The 15,172-nt window shown below is 37.0% G+C and overlaps 1 protein-coding gene across 1 annotated transcript in view; it reads right to left on the reverse strand.

Moving 5' to 3' along the window:
- The window catches only part of TOP1 (DNA topoisomerase I), a 92,382-nt gene that overhangs the window by 23,399 nt on the left and 53,811 nt on the right, over nucleotides 1-15,172 (reverse strand). Inside the window, exons 8-13 of the mRNA XM_017676426.3 lie at nucleotides 14,158-14,264; nucleotides 7,713-7,828; nucleotides 4,011-4,132; nucleotides 3,012-3,134; nucleotides 1,159-1,346; nucleotides 740-884 (exon numbers count right to left, since the gene is read on the reverse strand). Coding sequence (XP_017531915.1) covers nucleotides 740-884; nucleotides 1,159-1,346; nucleotides 3,012-3,134; nucleotides 4,011-4,132; nucleotides 7,713-7,828; nucleotides 14,158-14,264 — 801 coding nt within the window. The remainder of the gene's footprint in view (nucleotides 1-739; nucleotides 885-1,158; nucleotides 1,347-3,011; nucleotides 3,135-4,010; nucleotides 4,133-7,712; nucleotides 7,829-14,157; nucleotides 14,265-15,172) is intronic.

The following is a 15,172-nucleotide window of genomic DNA, read 5'->3' on the forward strand; positions in this document are numbered from 1 at the left end:
ATAGAACTAATTCCCTGTTCCATATCTCTTTTTTAGGTTGCTGTTCACATTTCCAGAGTACATCTGAGGAAGTTCATGGGACTCTCCCAAACACGGTGTGCCTACCAGGCTAATAAAAGTTGACTGCCTTTTTCCAAGACAGTTTTCCCCTTTAAATTCATTCTCAATAACTAATACAAGGGTATACAACAGTTTATGATGTGCTTGCACAAACATTATCCCATTTGGTCCTGGTGAAACCTATCTAGGTAAAACCTTATGTAAGATGCTAAATTCTACAACTTCTTTCTGTATTCAGTGCAATTACATTCCCTTTCTCAGAGCCAAGAAAAGTGAAGAAGAGGAGGGGAGCTACAGAAGCCAATATACATTTACCATCCATTCTTCATTACATTCTGACTACTAGACAGTAAGCATTGTGAAGGCAGGGACTGCATCTGTCTTCCTTGATTCCTAGAACACAATTCCTAGCACCAGGCACACACTGTGCCATGCACATATTGGGATTTCAATAAATTCTTGAATTAATAAATGAATAAGATTATAATGTCACAAAAAACAGGTACACCTTAAGGGGGTGGGGTTACCAGATAATGCTAATTATGCAGGCCCTTGCCTTATTTTGTGGGGAGGGTTTTTAATTTGTCATAGTGATTTTAGAGGCTGAGAATATTATATTTCAAAAAAAGACAAAGATTAATAGCCACACCAGTTGGTGCAGGTCTTAGCTACCTCTTACCTTGATTCGTGAACTGGGGTTCAACATGATGTATTTAATAGAACCTTGGATGTTTTCTGTCCAGGATACTAGCCAAGTAACCTTGTTATCATGTCGGACCTCTTTCCATTTATGTCCTGTAGGAGGAGAAGGAACCTTGGCATCTCTGTGGAAATAGCAAAGCAGGAGGGCAGTGAAATGAGGAGAAGTGAGGAACCATTTCACCTTTCAAGAGCTGAAATGGATAAAATCTGCTGAGCATGTATTTCCAAGTTTCATCCTCACCAGTGAATTACTGAAAAATGCTTGGGAGATCTATACATGAAAATACTGTGTGGTATTCCCAAACAGCATTCTGTAACATGGGAAATATTCCCAACTACCAAGAAAAAAGGAAGCCCCCCACTTCATTTCTGGCCCAAAGGATGAATTGTGCTCACTTGCTACAGTTGATAATTATATCTTCAGGCATGATCCGTCTCTTTAGCATGCCCATCTTGGGGTGGTTGCCACGGCCACGGAAAAGCCCCGGAGGTTCTATCTTAAAGTTGGCAATCCTTTCTCTGTGGTTATCCATAACACAGAAGCCATATTCTTTCAGCAATTTTTCATTCTCTTCTTTGATTTTCTGGAAGACAGCAAAGAAGTATTCAAAATCAACTCAAATTACTGTTCTTCACTCGTATGTTCTTATCTTAAGTGCAAGAACAGGTCAAGGTAGAAAAAAGTCTAAACTTCTTTAAGAAATGAATACAAATAAGGGAAAACCTTTTAAAACAGATTTTTTTGAACTTAAATACAAAAAAAATCCCTAAAATATCTACTTATAAGGATTAACTTCAACTACAGATTAAAAATTCTTCATCGTAAAGAATTTACATGTACAAATATGTCACCTAAGTATTTTAAACCTTAACTGTAAAAATTAACACTATTTTACTATGTAATGTCAAAAGGGGGGATGGGGAAGAGCCTCCTGACAGGCCTCATAAAGAACATCTCCATGTTTTTCTAAGACATTCCAGAAACATTTAATTGAACATCATTCCATATAAAGAAAGCTCAACAGAAATGAGTACATATATTCTAACTTTATGCTCCTTGCTTGAAAAGGATGTGTGTGAATTTGGAGCCTCCTTACCCTCTGCTCTCTAATTCACATTAGTAATTCAATCTAAGTCCTGCTGCCTTGTGGGTGGAAAGAGATTCCGTGTTGGCAACCAGTGTCCTTGGCAGAAGCTCTGACAAGTTGATATTTCTGAAATTTCCCTATTTTTCAATCACTATTCTAAAAACAAAGCTCCAAAGTGGTCTTAAGTTTTAAAACATTACTGAAGTGAAGAATATACGAAATTTCACTATCTGGAATATTGGAGAGAAGACTAAGATGAGACTGAAAAGTCTGATGCAGTTATTACTCTCACAGTGTCTTGTAATTTTTAAACTAAAGATCAAATAGGTACCATCAAACAATCAATTATATAAATACAATGGCCTAAACTATATAAACATGCTAAGTACTTTCAAATACTGAACACACACAGGGTTGAAGTGCAAAGAATTCCTTAAAATCCTTAACTTCCGGATCTCAAATTTGAAAAACGAAATTTTAGCCTGGATTCCTCTAGATTAGGGGTTGGCAAACTTTTTCTAGATAGAAAGTATCTTAGAATTGAGGGCCAAATGGTCTTTATCACAACCACTCAACTCTGCCATTATCACATGAAAGCAGTCAAAGATAATATGTGAACAAGTAGATGTAGCTGTGTTCCAGTAAAAAAAAATTTTTTTATAAAAACAAGCGGCCTATAGTTTGCCTACTGGTATTCTGGAAGAAAATGACATCCCGGCTGGATATTAGATACTTCAAGAATGAGGTTGGCCAGAGCTAAAAGATGGAGATGGAAATTACATGGTAAAATAGGTCAAAGAATAGGGACATATGTATGGTCATTATTATTTTATCTGTCTTAAATCCCTAACATTTAGAAGCCACTGTGCAAGTCTGACCATCCTTAAAAACTTTATTATTGGAGTTACTGCTTTTTAGGTCAAAAAATCACCAAGGTTCTCATATTGAGCCATTAAACCAAGTGCTTACTTATAATTTTCTATCTATATAAAACCCTTAAGAAAATTCAGACTTTAGTAAGGCCAAGACCCCTAAATCTTTGGTATACAGTCATGAGAAATTAGATTGAAGTCAAAGCTGTAATGTAAGAACCAAGAAGAAAATTAGATGAACCAATCACTATTCCAAAATTCTTGAGGAGTTTAAGAAATCGCACTGTACCAGCTTCTCTTCCTTGCTCATCTGTTTCCGAGCTTCTGACTGGGCTTTGAAATACTGGCTCATCTGGGTAAAATCACATTTGCTTAGGTTGGTGATAATGTTCTTCTCTTCATTAGTCATTTCCTAGTCAAAAGAAAAGGACAGAAGTAGAAGGTAAACCCACTATATTAGCCCTCCGGTTTCTTGCAGTTACAAAACATTTTTTCAGTCAAAGGTGTCTGATGGGGTAGCCAATCTCAATTAGTGAGTTACAAAAAAATATGTAATTTATTACTTTGTTCAATTATAAAGTATTCAACAGAATGACCATATTTAAATGACCTCTCACTGAAAAGGTTATGTAACCCTTATATAGTTTCTTAGATTCCTTGGCAAATTGCCATAATCCTCTAGACATATGTATACCACAGTTGGAGAAACAGAAATATGTATCATTTGTTTTAGTAATGAGTGAAAATTTCCCTTAGAAACATCTCTGCTCTATTCACTTATTAAATCTTATTTCCAAGCTTTTCAGTAGGTAAACTTCAGCTTAGCCTCTGTCCACATTATCCAAATTGAGAACAATGAGATTGTTTAAAATCACTTAGGCAGATATAGGATATGTGGTTTCAAGAGCAGAAAGTACCTAAAGCAAATAAGCAAGAATAAGAAGAAATAAAACATCACATTAGTATCTCTCCTTGTAACAGCAGACAAGAGGGCAGTCCTGCAGAGACAAACTTTCCCTTGCTCAACCGGAGTTGAGATTTTGTTTGGCCTAATTGATAAACTCGTTCCTTCAGCCATATGTGAGCTGGGAGGAAAGAAATGTAAATATTCTTGTTGAAGAGAAACCCTACATAATACAGTAAATGAACAGAAAAAAAATTCTTTAGCAAAATTCATGAAACTCAGATTTTACATCAGGGAATTTTTTGTAAAGTTATAGTTTACTATTTAGTAATTGACTGATTATTTTTTCAAGATGCTAGGATATTAATACATGGACTACAATACCTTTCTCCAGTCTTTAAAGAAATTTTTCCTAAATATTTCCTTAGTAGTATATTCATGGTCGAGCATTTTTGCAAAGAACGTAGCTACTTCTTCTGCTTTGGGGCTCAGCTTCATGACTTTACCTAGAGGAAAAAGTGGTTCCAAAAATTGAGGTGTACCATTCATATTCTGAGTATAAAGACTGAGCTCTGGAGACACCTTCTTACTAATGGTTTTTACACCTTGCCAACATATAAAAAAGGTCTGGTGACACATGGTAACAACAATAACAAAGGCATCATACCAATTGATTTCTACTTGTATAGATTCTCCTCCTCTTTAGCAGATATTTACCTGGGTCATTCTCTGGAGACTATGCAAGTGAACTGTTCCCAGGTGCCTGCTCAGGACAGGGATGACCTAGGGGATGCCCAGTCACTCTTCCTTTTCCTTTCAGCAAGTAGGGTCCTTTACATCTCTTCAATGGTTTTTAAAACTCAAATCCTCAGAGGGACTCCTGCCACTGCTAAGCTAAGCAGCCTCTGTTCAAGAAGGGAGGAAGGGATAGGGCAGGGAACAGAAGAAAGGAATTGTGGGGAAAAGAAATAGGTATCTTTCTTCTTTAAAGTCAGGTGGGTGGAATATGAGTTTTTATATATATATCTCCACAGCAGGCAAGTCCAGATATCCCATATGAAAAGTCTGAATAAGATATTCGTCTACAACTTTACTACTGTAAGGGTAGTTCACAGACCAGCAGTATTGGCATCATGTGGGAGTTTTTTAGAAATGCAGAATCTCAGACTTTGAGGAATAAGAACATGAACTTTAATGAGACCCACAGGTAGCTTGTGTGCACACTGAAGTTCCAGACATACTCCTCTGGAACAAGCACTAAGAGGTGGCTTCTTTCGGGGAAACAAGACTCATCCAGACCACAAGGGAAGATTGGAGTTCTTGGTATTATGCACATGTTTAGTAAAAGCTGTTGTTCTGAAGGAATCTTGATGTTACATAATGGAAATTGCTAACTGGTAAAGAAAATGTGAATGGGGCCTAGGGGTTTTGTGTGCTTTAGTTAGTTCATAAAGCAATAAAGGAATACTACTTGGGAGTTTAATATAGTTTTCAAACAGAGTTACTTTTAACAGTCTTCTCAGGGCTAATTTCCATTTTTTCTTGAAAATCCAAGTTTATAGTGCCATCTGGAACTAATCTATGGCATAATAATTTGGCTATACTTAAAAGCTATTCCACTGCCTTACTATTACATAAGTACTAGTCATTCACCAAGGATTTTCACATTCATTATAGAAACTAAAACTTCACCAGAAACCCATTCATTTCAAAACCCAGAGAACGACAGAGAACGACACTTCATCTCATGATTGTTAGCAAGTTATCATTCCTGATTATAGGGAATTATAGCACAAAACTGGAACTGTCAGGGTAGACAGAAATAATTTGCTTGGAATCTATTAAAAGGTCAACAGGTGGCGCTATTCCCCCATCCAACCCCTTCCCAGCCCCTGCAGTTGGAAGAAGACACTGGGGAGGATAGGCTGGCTCTCAAGGGCCTCCAGAAGGCTTCAGAACTCCCCCACTCGGGTCCAAATCAGAGTTGCTAGCGAACTTGTAATATGCTTCCAATGTCACTAAAACATTAAGTCACTAAAAACAAAATGCCAAGTACAAATTGTCTGGTCTGTTTGGTATAAAATGGAGACCCTTTGAGCAATTTTACTGAATTCTGTCCCTATACAGAGGAAGCAATTTTGATGCCACCATTTTTTTTTTTAAGATGAGCTGTCAAAAGATGAAATGACAGCTCCCAGTAGCAGAGCAGTGGGAGGATGACTTGAAGGTCCTAGCAATGGTAGTGCTGCATGGGAAAGGCTGAGCTCCAGGAAGAGGGAACTGCTGAGTCAGCTGAAAACTGGAGGCCCACAGCAGAGGCAGTTCACTGCTCCAGCCAACCCCTGCCCCCATGCCCCCCCCCAAACCCCTCCCAGCAGGTTTAAAAGGACTCTGCAAATTCTCTTCCGTAAGCCAGTAGATGGGGCTTATATTATCAATTTACACTAATAAGTCAAACACAACTTCTTGACTTACTGTAGAGTGGGAGTTTACACAATCAAAGAGACGAAAATCCAGAGCGAAATCCAACTGAGAAAATGCTAGAGCTCTATAATCATCAAGGACTGGGCAAGAATAGGGGAAGGGACCACAGCATCCAGTGTTGACTGGTTCAGGTGCCAGGTTCCCATCTTGAAAAGTTAAGAGAAACTCAAAGACTAGGAAATCTAGCTTTCCTCCAAATTACTTTGAACTTCACAGTGAGGCTTTACCACTTGAGCTTTCTAAACCACTTGGTAAGCCCAGACTAGGGCTATAAAATACCTGCACTTTCATGACTGTCTTTTTTAAGGTTCTATGCTTTCTCTCCATTGGAGTTTTGAGTCATATTTAGGAGTTTCCAGGAAAGACTGACTGAGGGCTGACAGGAGAACTCTGTCCTGTGCTCTCTAGTGAACACAGATCAGAATGTTTACCTGATGCAAGCACTGCCATGTTTATTGATGCAGGCTATGAGGTCTTGCTAGACTGCAAATGCCATTCCACGAGGGATTAGTCAGTCCTGTCCACTGCAGTGTCTTGGTGTCTACACAGGCACACTGACTAAACATAGTTTTAAAAAATGAATTTGAGCTCGCCAAGTTTGACACTTCTTTCACTTCTACTAAGACCCAGCCTTTCAATATAAACTACTACCTTGACTTCTAAGTATCCATGGCCCTGAGGCTACTGTGGTTGGACAGAGATGCACCAGAACTCTGAATGTTCACCACTAATCTTTTCAGCAGGTCTCCTGCCCAGTGTTTTGCAAAGTTTGGTTGGCAAACCACTTGGATTAGAAGCACTCACTACTACTCCACACCTATTAAATGGCCCCAGATCCACCTGGTGAATCTTAGGCACAAAAGGGTTTGAGTAAAAATGCCACAGCTATTTCTGAAGGTAACTCTTGGAGTAAGAATCAGTGGAGCGTTACCATCTATATGTTGCTACACTGCCAATGAGAGGAGTGTAGGACTACTCTCCAGTCTTCAACCTAAGGACAGAATTACTGATGGTAGTTAATGGGCAATTCTGAGTGTTCTAAGAGAACGAGGCAGGGCATTTTTCCACCAAGTTCATCAGACTTGGCTGCACATATAGCAAAGGCATAGTGTTGTGCTATGTAGTCTATGACAGACACCCACCAGCCCTGCCCAGAGGTTACTGGCAGACTGATTAGTCCTCAACCAAATACTAGTACTATTTCTAGTGATAAATAGCGAGTCAGTTTACATTATATCAGTAAAATAAAATACTACAATTCAAATAAGGTTTTGTAATCTTGCAGAGTAGCTCCTTAGAAATGAACTTCAGATAAAAACATTCAGTTTGTAAACCAAGTGCTGTGAGCTATGTAGATGGACCTTTTGGGGACCATGTAGTTAAGACATTAATAACCCCTTTCTCAAGGCACTTCTTCAGCATTACATGGGCTTTTTAAGAATTAAGTCAACACTTGATAACCCTTTCCCCAAACCACAACATGACAAAATAAAATGAAATAAATAAAAAGGATTACACACCACAAGATCCTTCCTCATTTTCTATTCCTAAACAGGAGACTCTTTTCTTGGCTAACCATTGGACAACTTTGGAACAACTCACCATCATAGTAAAACTTGACACTCTCTGGAAGAGGCTCATATAGTGGAGCAAATACAGGGCCTTTATGTTCTAGGAATTTCCACTTGATGCCTTCAGGATAGCGCTCTTCTTCCCACCTTTAAAAGACAAAGTAAAAAAAAAAAAAACCCCACTTAGTGATTACTTTACCTAATATAAAGATTATCCCTTATTACAATGTCCAAATAATTATCTGTTCAACTGATCAGTGCTCTGGAATGACTCTTGGCTACATGTTCAAAGCCTAGATGAAAATAGCCAGTATCCCTCACTTTGGAAAAGCCAGCACTCACAAGTAAGGTGGAATACTCAGGAGAAGAGGGAAAATACTTTTGAACAGATACTGGATACAAGAGATCATCATTCAAGGAGCTGATGGAAACAGCTGTTTTACCACAATGGTGTAACAGTAAAACACAGTGGTATACACGACAGAGATGATATTATGTTGTTGGTACAAAGGAAAAGGTCTGCTGGCAGAGCAGACATCCAAGGAAAACGACATAAAGTACATAATGAAACATAAAGCTGGGAAGTAACAGTTCAGTTGGGGTACACTAAGTTTAAGATACTTACAGGCCATCTAGCGCTATGTTGCAGACACTGGTAAGTGAATGTAAAGCTCAGTGGAAACACCTTTTTGACAACGCTTTTATTTTAAAAATGATCAAACATAAAGACAGAGAATAATACAATGACTAATCGTATACCCACCACCTAGATACCATTGTTCACACTATGCTAAATTTCCTATTTTTTTGCTGAACCAAAGTAAACTGTAGATACGATACCTCACCTCTAAACATTTATGTCAACATCTATATAAAAAAAGATATTTTTCTCTCACATAACTATAATAGTAACATAACTAAGAAAATTAATAATTCCCTAGTCTCATTCTAATACCCAGATCATACAAAAACTTCCCAATTATATCCAAAATGTACTTTATATACCAGGAGCCAATTAAAGATCATGCACTGCAACTGGCTGACATGTTCAGTCTTTCTATGGAATTAGACAGACCTACTCATCACAACCATTTTGATTTTTAGGAGTGAGTCAGTTGTCTTATAACAGAATTATTTTTAAACTTCACAGATTTTAATGTTCATTATCTCTTAACTTAAAATGAAAAGCCCTATAGTTGTTCAGAATCCTTCTGAAGGCCAATTATACATATTCAAAGTTCAAATATCAAATAAAATTATATGTATCAAACTGTGCTGTAACAATAGTATTTATTACTGTAAAACTAAAGTCAACATATATGGTCAAATGATTTTTGACAAGGATGCCAAGACCATTCAATGGAGAAGGAACAGTCTTCTTGATAAATGGTGTTGGGAAAACTGGGTATTCACATGCAAAACAATGAAGTTAAGCTTATATGCTTACATACAAAAATAAACACAAAATGGATTAAAAATCCGAGCATAAAAGCTAACACTATAAAATTTTTAGAAGAAAACACAGGGCAAAAGCTTCATGACACTGGATTTAGCAATGATTTCTTAGACACGATACTAAAAGCACAGGCAACAAAAGAAAATTAGGATAAATTGGACTACAAAATTTAAAACTGTATATCAAAGGATATAATAGAGTAAAAAGGTAACCCATGGAATGAGAGAAAGTATTTGTAAAGCACGTAACTTTGATAAGGGATTAATATCCAGAATATATAAAGAACTACAACTCAAGAAAAAGACAACTCAATCAAAAAATAGGCAGAAAACTTAGACATTTCTTCAAAGAAGCTATAGAAATGGCCATTAGGCATCTTAAAAAATACTATAGTTCATAATGCGTGATCAGAACCAAAAGTTTCTGTGATGACTTCCCTTGTACTGTTCACCATCTAAGAACTTATTCACTATGTAAGAATTCGTTCACCATGTAAGAACTTGTTCGTTATGCTTCAGAAGATTGGAGACTGACGAGAATTAGGCTTGGGGTGGATTAATGATTGTGCATTGAGCATTGACTCCCCTATACAGAATTTTATTGTTGTTAACAACCATTTGATCAATAAATATGAGAGATGCCCTCTCAAAAAAAAAAAAAATACTGAACACCCTTGTCAGTGAAATATAAATCAAAACTAAGAGATACCACTCACACCCATTATGATGACTATTACAAAAACAAAAGCAACAACAAATCAGAAAAAAAAAAGTGTTGACTAGAATGTGGAAAACTTGAAACCCTTGTGCACTGCTGGTGGGAATGTAAAATGGTACAGCCTCTATGGCAAACAGTACAGCGGCTCCTCAAAAGTTAAACATAGATGATCAATTTCACTTACAAGAATACACCCCAAAGAATTTAAAGGAGGTATTTAAACAGATACCTGTACACAAATGTTCACAGCAACTCTATTCACAATTGCTGAAATGTGGAAATAATGTAAGTATCAATCAACAGAGAAATAGATAAACAAAATGTGGTCTATACATACAATGGAGTATCATTCAGCCTTTAAAAAGAAGGAAACTTCTGACAAATGTCACAGCATTCACTCAAGGATGAGTCTTGAGTGAAATAAGCCAGTAACAAAAGGAAAGAAATTATGTTACCACTTATATGAGGTACCTAGAGTAATCAAATTCAGAAACAGAAAGTAGAATGGTAGTTACCAGGGCCTGGGGAAAAAGGGAGATGAGGGAGAGTTCTTGTTTAACAGAGTTTCATTTTTGTAAGATAAAGAGAGTTCTGAAGGTGGATGGTGGTGGTAATGGCTGCACACAATGTGAATGTATTTAATCACTTAAGTAAGCACTTAAAAATGGTTGAGATGGTAAATTTTACGTTTTTGGATTTTACAATTCAAAATAATTTTTAAAACTCCTCAAAGTCAAAAGGTAAAATCTTAGACCCAGAAAGAGCATTAGTGATCCTCTATAAACAACCTACCACTTTATAGGGATGAAACTGGCGATATCTCCTAATTAGACATGGCAGGAGGAGGTCTGGATGCAGGAACCCACTCAAATCTAGAGTCTACTTACTACTCTCCAAATCCTAGAGCACATATATGTACTGCATGTGCTGTATGTAGGCATGTATGTGAGGTCAACTGCAAGAGGCCTATCTGCGGCAGTCAGAGTAACCATGAGGGCATTCAGAACACCAGGTCTTCCCTTATCCCGGGGCCTTGGTTCACCTCTTTTCATCAGCTCCAGTGTTTTAAATTAAGACTCCAAACTGCTTTTATAATTTCTCCTATTCCAACATGTTCATCCTGAGGACTCATAATAACATTTTCACCATTTAAACAAAACAAAAAAATTAAACCAACAAACAAAATTTTTCCAACAAAAAATTAAACCAACAAAAATTTTTCACCAACAAAATAAAACTTTTTCACCATTTAAACAAAACAAAAAAATTAAACACTCAACTCTAAAACCTCACTTTAAAGAGAAAGAACTTATCTTCCAACAGGCTGACAGCACTGAACCAACAACTACTACTGTACAAATAAAAACAGTAGTGTTCGCTTTTTAGGTCCCATCAATGGTTCACCAACAAAATTAAGGAAAATGTACTTAGATATCAAAATGACTTCTTTATGGCAGGCTTGACTTGTGAATTCATAAATTAGGTATCAATCTGAAAATAAAACGTGCTTGAAAAGAGGAAAGTGGAAAAGTGCTAGAAATGTAAGATGGAAAAAACACTCATGCTGTTTGAAATCAGTTCTCTCGCAGCTAACAAGCACCTCATGATATACTATAAAATGCACATAACTTTTAGAATTTCAGAAACAAATGTCACACACTACAGCTTGCTAGAAACTAATCTCTGGAATCAAGGAATTTCTCTGCTTTGAGGAAAATGTCAACCACCCATATTCCATACATTTATCACTATTACTGATTGTATTATTAGTGAGTCCTCGTATTTCAACACTTAATTCCTTACATTATGATCTGAAATCCTTACAGCATTTTACACCTTTGCTGAGACACAAAACCTCATTTAAAGTCACACCTTAACACCAGCAACACTCCCCCAGTTTCTAGGTCCTTTTGTGAAGATCCTCTGCTTAAAATAAACATGGGATTTGTTCCAACAGGACAGCCCTGATGCAAAAAAGTATACTTAACTCAAGAAAGAGATGAAACCTTATGCAGGTACAATGGTTAGCAGTTAAAAACCGGATCTGGGTTAAGTAAGTTTTCATGGACAAGTTGACCAGACTGCCACAACTTATAACATTGTTTCTATGGGGAAAATGTGATGCAGTAAAGAAACCCAGGGGGATCTGAACCATTTTCCCATCCCCACAATTACCAAAGAGAGGGAAGGGAGATAAGGATCAATGTTTGTTTGTTTCTGTCAGGTAGTGAGGAAAGGAAAGGGCAAGCCATCATCACTTAAGTAGTCAATCATTCCTGTTCTCTACTTCTAAAAACTTAAGTTGTGCCATCAAGTATTGTGCTTAAGAATGCACAAAATTTAACAAGGCCTAAGAAAAGCATGCAATGGAGACTGTAGCAAAGACTCCTCTAACCCCGAAACTAAGCATCTTCAGTTTAAGCATCTTCAGTTAAAGACTAACTAGTCCCACTTAAACCAAAACAAGAACCAATGTGTGGTAACAGAATTAACGTGTGATAACACTGATAAGGATTTCAACCACAGAAGCCTAATTAGGCTATTGGACACTTCAAGGGTACCTAATTCCACACACACAACGGCTGAACCAGGATAAGAGGACATCTGCTTCAGGACCCAGTAAGAGCCAAGGCTCCAGAAAAAAGGGGCAGACAGCAAGGAACTAGTGATGACAAGAGAACGAATTTGTTCATTCAATAAATACTTCGTGAGCACCCACCACAGAAGCATGAGAGACAACAGACTGATGAATTACTAACTCACCAGTCTCATGACTCCCAAATAACCCGATTTATACAATCACTTTATTTTGTCTTAAAAAAATCATTTTATTAAAGGTCATAAAAACCTTTTAATACTCTGTCACTGAAAAACTGAGTTCAAAAAAAACACATGATCTTTTGTTTTCTGACTCTGACCTCTGGCAAGGCCCAGGATTCCGTTGCTCTGTGATTTCCCTTTCCTGCACCTTCTTTTGAGCCCCTTGAGCCCTACGTATGTTCACACAAACAATGTCAATTACACAGCTGTGCTGAGAGCATTTCTGCCACTGCAGCTCTGCTCATCTCGGCCACCTCCCTGGTTACTGATCTTTCTCCTCTCCCCACAGATGCTGGGGAGATTCTTGTTCTAAATAAAAGCCATCAAGTAAATGCACACAAATAGGTCTGGAACTCTACACACCAAACTACAAATAGTGGTTACTTCAAAGCTAAAAAGGAAAAATGGGAATGGGAAAAAAGGGAAAGACAACTGTTGTTTCTTCCTTTACACTTCTGGATCATTTGATATTTTTTCAATATAAATAGAATCATGTATTACCGGTATAGTCAATAATGTAAGTTTTAAGGAAAATCAGCATTTAAAACACACGTGTGTTTAAAAATTCTAATATGCCCAAACTTACTAAATAGAAAATAAAATTTCCCACCTAAACACATTTCCTAAAGGTAACCTGTTACTGGCTAAACTGGCCTCCGTCAAGACTGAATTTTCACTCCCACTGTTTAGAAAATTGTTTTCTCATACTAACAACCCTCCGTATTTTGTTACTTATTCATGGTTCCCAATTTGAGAACCATTAAACAAAAATGTATCATTTATTATTCTTTGCATCCTTCTCTGCTACTTGTGAGGTTCACCATATTTTAATACGTTTACTAATCACTTACTTTCTTTAATGAACTGCCTGTTCCTCACTTACAGACTGGTCTTTTCAAGTTTTATAAGACCTTTCTTCACATTAGGAATGTTATCCCTTTGCATTGCAAATATTTTCCCTTCATTTTTTTTTTCATGGCATGATTTTGTTTGCTGGCCACATATAAGATTTTAATTTTGATATATCAAATATACAAATATTTTCCCTATGACTCTGATTCTATGTCTTGCTTTAAAAGGTCTTCACTATTGTACAATTATGAAAGCATACATCTAGGTTTTTTTGTGGAGGTTGTCTATTAAACAAAGTTTCCCCAACCTGATTTATAGAATAATCCATCTTTGCCCTATCATCTTAAATGCCACTTTCTTCATATGCTAAATTCCCATGTATACATAGGTCTACTTCTACAAGTTCATTCTTTTTAATAGGTGGGACCTAGTTTTGAGATCCAATAGGTTGACAGCTAGTTAATGCTTTCACTAGGACCTGGAAAACACTTCAGAATGTTATTCTAGACTCTTTTAAGTATTTCGCTCCTCCCCCAAATACTAGGCTATTAATTTTAGTAATTCAACAATCTTGTTTAATTAGGTTGTAGAATCAACGAGCTGACATTTTAACCCAGTGCTGAGATGTTACCATTTCCATTTTTGCTCCTCTTCTTTCTTCAGCTTCTTTTTTTTGCTATCTGGCTCAGGAACTTTTTTATCTTTATCTTTATTCTTGGGTTTTTTCAATTTACCGTCCTACAAAGAAACATGGTGAGAAAGCACTTAAATAAGGACAAATCACATTTCTAGAAGTAGTTTCGGGGGGCCATTAGGAAGAAAAAGTGGAAATCACAGAATATCACAACTAGAGAAGCTCTTAAATCCAATCCTCTCAATTGGATAGATGATTAGAAATTAACTGGTACTTTCTCCAGAGCAGTATTTCCCCAAACTCCCTAACAAGTGACTACCTGAGAAAGCAGGTAAAAACACTCAGTTTGCAGGGGAGGAGTCTGGGAAATTTTATTTTATTTTTAGGCTCAGGGGAGTTTGAGAAAGGACTGCCACAGAGAGTAATCCCAGCACATTGTCCTCACTTACTTTCAAATCTACTTCATCTTTAAATCTCTTCTAATACCATCAAAATAATGACTATAGGAGACCTTGTATTAGACACTTAATATACAATTTGAAAGGAAATTCCTGATTTAGTCTAGTGGGGTATATATACTTCCTATCACCACTCTTTACATACAGAAAGACATGAAGCAGTAAGCAAGTATTTGCGGTGGGAGGGGGGGGTCCTGAAATGATTACCAATCCTACAATGGTAGGAGCACCCAACATCACAAGGACAATTCACCAATACAGGAGATAAATCTCAAAACAAACACACCCAGACAAAAATGTGCTCAACAGAACTAAACTCTTTTGAAGAATATTTTCCTTTTTTCTAACTATTCAAAGATAACTTAAGTCTTTATTCAGTGTTTTATATAGCTCTGCAAAGTAGTTTCAATCATTTTAGTATCAATTATAGAATGGTAGAGCTTGAATAGACAGTTTTGTTTGACCTCTTCCAATTATAATCAAGGAAAACTCTGAAACGGAGGTTTTGTCGCTTGCTCAAGGTCATATAGCTACTATGACAGGAACCCAAGTTA

The sequence above is a fragment of the Manis javanica genome, chromosome 5 (assembly GCF_040802235.1).
Source record: "Manis javanica isolate MJ-LG chromosome 5, MJ_LKY, whole genome shotgun sequence".
Lineage (NCBI taxonomy): Eukaryota > Metazoa > Chordata > Mammalia > Pholidota > Manidae > Manis > Manis javanica.